Source organism: Mustela nigripes, chromosome 8 (genome assembly GCF_022355385.1).
Source record: "Mustela nigripes isolate SB6536 chromosome 8, MUSNIG.SB6536, whole genome shotgun sequence".
In the NCBI taxonomy this organism is placed as follows: domain Eukaryota; kingdom Metazoa; phylum Chordata; class Mammalia; order Carnivora; family Mustelidae; genus Mustela; species Mustela nigripes.
In genome coordinates, this window is record NC_081564.1 from 23,577,265 (window position 1) to 23,582,574 (window position 5,310).

The 5,310-nt window shown below is 44.4% G+C and overlaps 1 protein-coding gene across 1 annotated transcript in view; it reads left to right on the forward strand.

Moving 5' to 3' along the window:
* Positions 1–837: 837 nt before the first annotated feature.
* Positions 838–5,310, forward strand: part of DRG1 (developmentally regulated GTP binding protein 1) — a 21,355-nt gene continuing 16,882 nt past the window's right edge. Inside the window, exons 1-3 of the mRNA XM_059408894.1 lie at positions 838–1,048; positions 1,890–2,013; positions 3,595–3,770. Of these exons, the coding sequence (XP_059264877.1) occupies positions 1,007–1,048; positions 1,890–2,013; positions 3,595–3,770 (342 nt within the window). The 5' untranslated portion in view covers positions 838–1,006. The remainder of the gene's footprint in view (positions 1,049–1,889; positions 2,014–3,594; positions 3,771–5,310) is intronic.

Consider the following 5,310-nt stretch of genomic DNA (forward strand, 5'->3'; position numbering starts at 1 on the left):
CTGTCCCCGGTCTCCTATCGCTGGTCCAGCAGGGCGGAGACGAGCCGCAGCTGTCCGGGAGAACCCAGCCTCGGGTCCCTCGAAATCAGTGGGGCGCACGCAAACCCTATGCTAGGCACTCCGCTGCCCTTCATGGCCCATCTCCGGTCCCACACCGGTGGCACAATAGGCTAGCGGGGTTCAGTTTCCCGATCAGGGAACCAAATGTTGCGGAAGTTCTGAGGCAACCAAGAAACTCAAGCGGCACGCAGAGAGGTGGGACACAACACAGCTTTATTAACACCCGCAGGCTCAGCGGGATGGTTCCCAATGTCTGAGCACCTAGCTATGATTGGGGCGGATATTTATAGGCAAACTAGGGATTTTTCGCGGTATCGCATAGCTGATTGGCTTGGGGTCACACAGCAGTTCGTAAAGCTATGCGGAAGTGACTGAGTGGAGAAGTGCCAAGTCATTCTGGGGGGGTTCCTTATCTCAGTGAGGCGGCCATATTGGGCTTTTCCGCCTCATCAGGACCCGCCGCTGCTGGCGAGGAAGAGGAGTAGATGGCTTGAGAGTGTTTATTGCTCACGCCCTCGGTCCTAGAGCTGCGGGTCTAGCTGACAGTAGGGAGAAACCACCGCTCACACACCAGGCGCTGGGCGCGGAACAGTGCGTGGGCGCAGGTCCGGCGGGGCGGGGCAGGGCCGAGCGGCGCGCGACCCTCCGCGCGCTCAGGGAGTTACAGACCCTGGCGGCCTCTCTGGCCCCCACTCCCGCGGGCTCTATGACACCGCGCTGGCTCGCGGGACGGGGCGGGGTTGGTTGAGGGGGAGGAGACCACTTCAAGCTGTACATCTCGCGGTGAGCCTCGAGCGGAACTATCTCGCGAGACGTAGAAAGTACCGCGCTTGCGCGTTGCAGTAGCGCCTGGTGGCCTTGGCAGGTCTTCGGACGGTTATGTGAGGAGAGGCAATCTGTTCGGAGGCTACTGCGTTCTCTCCACAAGTCCCCGTGACTCGCAACCATGAGCAGCACCTTAGCCAAGATCGCGGAGATTGAAGCCGAGGTAATGGGCACAGGTGGCGCTTCACTCTCCTTCAGAGTGTTCCTCTTTAGGTAGTGTTGCTCTTGCCTATACTCCCTTCAGCGGCGTCAGGACCGGCCCAGCGTTCTTCGACTCCGCTTTTCCCAATCCTGCGTTCCCCGACTCCCCTCAGCCTTCGCTGGATCCCCCCGACTCTCTCAGCCGCGTTCCACACCCCTGCTCCTTGGTTGGTACCCCGTTCCGTTTTCGGCTCCTGTCCGAACATCGATCCTCTCAGTCTTCTTTTTTGAGAGCAACACAGTCTTCTCCGCCCCCCTGCTCCAGCCCTGACCCGCTCACGCACTCAGTATCTTTGATCATCTCCCAAAACCCATCCCACTTTCCCCAATCTGAAGAGAGCGTTTCCCGGAGTATCGGTCCCAGGAATGGATCTGGGATAACTATCTGCAGTAGATGTTGATTCAACCTGAATTACTATGTGATTCTGTTGTTTGAAGTGCTCAGAGCCTTTTAAAATCCCGAAAAGTGGTGACCTTACATCAGATCGTGCATGCCAGGTACCAGCAGTAGAGGAGGACTTCGCATCTTAGTTTTAGTCTGATCTTTGGGCGCTGATTGCAGTGATCTTGGTCATGTTTCTTCTGTTTGGGCCTCAGTTGTTTGCTTTGTAATGAGGGAAATGGAGTGGGAAATGAAGAGGATGACTTTTCACTCTTTTTTTATGTCTGACTAAAATGGGTATATTGGCATCAGGTAGGATCTTGAAAAAAATCATTCCCAGCTCGGGGGTGGGAGTTCATTCTGGGTATTCTACCCTGTAGGAACTGCTTCTGATTTATGGCTGTGATATCCTTCCTTACAGATGGCTCGGACTCAAAAGAACAAGGCCACAGCACACCACCTAGGGCTGCTTAAGGCTCGCCTTGCTAAGCTTCGTAGAGAGCTCATTACTCCAAAAGGTGGTGGTGGTGGTGGACCAGGAGAAGGTTTGTGTTTTTCTTCAAAAAAAATTTTTTTGGGTGTAATTTCTGGCAAAATAATATAGGTGTATCATTTAAGGTCATTTAAAAATTTCTATGATAGTAGATTTGTATTTTATAATCCTTAATTCATGAGTTATGTTTATTTAATTCTGCTGATTTCAAAGGCAAATGAATATTGTCTAAGTGATAAACTAGAGTTTTATGTATATACTATATTTAAAAAAAAATTTTTTTTTTTTTTTTAAATAATCTCTGCACCCAAGAGGTGTCCTGAACTCAAGATCTTGAGATCAAGAGTTCCATGGTCTTCCAACTGAGCCAGCCGGGCATCCTTAAGAATATCCTGTATTGATCCAAAATAGGTTTTCATTGGCTTACATGAATACATAAATACATCATCGAGGTAAGAAAAAGGAAAGAAATTGATACAAAGAGAAGTGAAAGTAGGAAGAATAATTTGAAGCCAAGAGAGATAAGGTTAGGACCAAAAATAATGTCATAAAATCTGTATACTTCCCAGAGGAGGGCCATGAATTTGGCTTCATTTGCAGACATTTAAAAAGAAAAAGAAGGAAAATCCAGTCAGTCATACAGTTCCTAGAGTTTGTAAGATAAAAAAAGAAACCCATTTTTATTTTATTTATTTATTTAATTTTATTTTTTAAAAACTTTAATAACTTCTTTTTTTACTTAAAGTTAGTTTTTTAATTCTAGTAACATTAACAAACAGTGTTATATTAGTTTCAGGTATACAATATAGTGATTCAGCAATTCTATACTTACTCAGTGAGCATCACAATACATGGGCTCTTAATCCCCTTCACCTATTTCACCCATCCCCCCCACCTCCCTTCTAGTGACCATCTGTTCTTTATGTTTAAGAGTCTAATTTTTTGTTTCTCTTTTTGCATTTGTTTTGTTTGTTATAGTCCACATATGAAGAAACTCATTTTTTAAAGATATTTATTTATTTGAGAGAGAGAACACATGTGCATACACGCACAAACGGGGGTGGAGGAAGTAAGGATAAGCAGACTGCGCTGAGGGCAGAGCTCTGTGTTGGGTTTGATCTCTTAGCCCTGAGATCATGACCTGAGCCAGAATTAAGAGTTGGCAGGGCGCCCCACCCATTTTTACATGCATTATTATAAAATGTTTGTTAAATACTGTGGGTACCAGAAAGGTGTATAACTGTGGTAGAGGAATAAAGTTTCTAAATAAATACTCCATTAAACAGTGTTAGGGGCACCTGGGTGGTTTAGTCTGTTAAGCATCTGCCTTTGGCCAGGTCATGATCTCAGGGTCCTGAGATCCAGCCCTGTCTGGCTCCCTGCTTCTCCCTCTATCCCCCGACCCCCAACACTTGTGCACTCCCTCTCTCTGTCTCAAATAAATAGATAAAATCTAAAAATAAATAAGCAATGTTATTGCTATTTTGTGTGCTTAAGCTCTGGAGAGGTAAACTGTAGAAAGTTGGAGATATATGTTCTAGATGGATAGACTGCCAGAATGTGAAAGGAATTTCATGAATCTCAACACTTCAAGAGATAACTTTCTTCTTTTTGATATTTATTGATGTTTTAGGTTTTGATGTGGCCAAGACAGGTGATGCTCGAATTGGGTTTGTGGGTTTTCCATCAGTGGGGAAGTCAACACTGCTTAGTAACCTGGCAGGGGTATATTCTGAGGTGGCAGCCTATGAGTTCACTACTCTGACCACTGTGCCTGGTGTCATCAGATACAAAGGTGCCAAGATCCAGGTGAGTCAGGCCTCAGGCCACAGACGGAAAGAAATCCATTCTTTCATTCATGTAAAAAGCACTTATTGGAAGCTCTCTGTATGGCAGACCTGATCTTTGATCTACTGAGGCCCTTCCTGTCTAGCAAGGAAGATAGAAGAGTACGTAAAGACAGTAATGCAGTGGGATAGTGTTTGTGAAAACACAGGGAAAGAAGGAACTATTTTTTCACCTGAGGATATTGGGGCAAGGTCTGGTAAGAGTTAAAATAAGCTTCATGTAGAAAATAACAGTGCAGGTGGGTCTTGAAATTCAGGCAGAATTTCATCAGCCAGAGAAGGTAAAGGGCAATTTCAGGCAGCCATAATGGTAAATAGCTTGCTGTGGTACAAGCTGAGGCCTGGGACAGGAATGGTAGAAACTGAATCTGGAGAAGTAGGTTGGAGCTGAATTATGAAGGGCCTTGTGTGCCTGCTAAGACAGTTGAATTTTCTCTTACCTGTAGCTAGGAACCATTAGAAACTTCTTAATAAAATAACGTAAGATCCTTTTTATTTTTTGTTTTTGTATTTTTTGATGAGATCCTTTTTAGAAGATAACTCTTGTCTCTGAGGCCTAATGAAGTTATGTCCTGAGAAGTATTTCTTAGGTGATGGATTTAGGGGTAGCAAATAAAGAGTCCCTTTGGGTGTAAAAGAAGGTATATGTAAATGTAAGCTTTAATGGGTCATATTCTTACTGGCTGCTTAGCTGAGAAGGCAAGATTCTGAATTCCATGACATTTGAATTTAGGCCGGAGGTTCCCAGACTTTCTTGGCTCACAGCACCCTTAGTGTCTTAGCAGTTATTTCCTGACACCTTTTCTTGTCCCAGTAATATTTTTATTATGCTCCAGGCCAAAAGAAATACCCAATGGGTCTGTTTGTTAGGTCCAAACAGCTTAAGTATTTATGTCCTTACAGCCACAGTTATTTATTTACCAGTGGGGTGTGTGCATTGTTGGGTACCACATAATTTCTCAAACTTTTGGAATCAGACTGGATACAATCACGTTTGTTAACCTTTTCCACATTGATTTTTGTGTGGTGCTTTTTTACCATAGCAGCTAATGAAAAATCTAACTTCTCAAAGATTTGGATATGACAACTGAAAGCAGTGTAGTTGGATGTAATGTTGAAATTGTGAGCTATGTGGAGCTAGTAGTTCTTCATTGTGTGACATATATCAAGAATACTGTTTCTCTTGGAAATTTAGAATATCCCATGCCACCCTTAAGTTCCATGTGGTGCTCCAGAGTCCCTTGGCTCATTATTTGGGAACTGTTGTTGTAAGCATTCGTTTTCCCCCCTGCTAAGCTGCACAGTGAGTTGTGAGGTACATTTGTGCTTCTTTATTGATCTGAAGTAGGAAGGGAGCAATGTCCTGGTGTTCTTTTCTTTTTTTTTTTTTTTTTTTTTTAAGATTTTTTTTTTTTTTAAGTTTTTTATTTGACAGAGAGAAATCACAAGTAGGCAGAGAGGCAGGCAGAGAGAGAGGGGGAAGCAGGCTCCCCGCTGAGCAG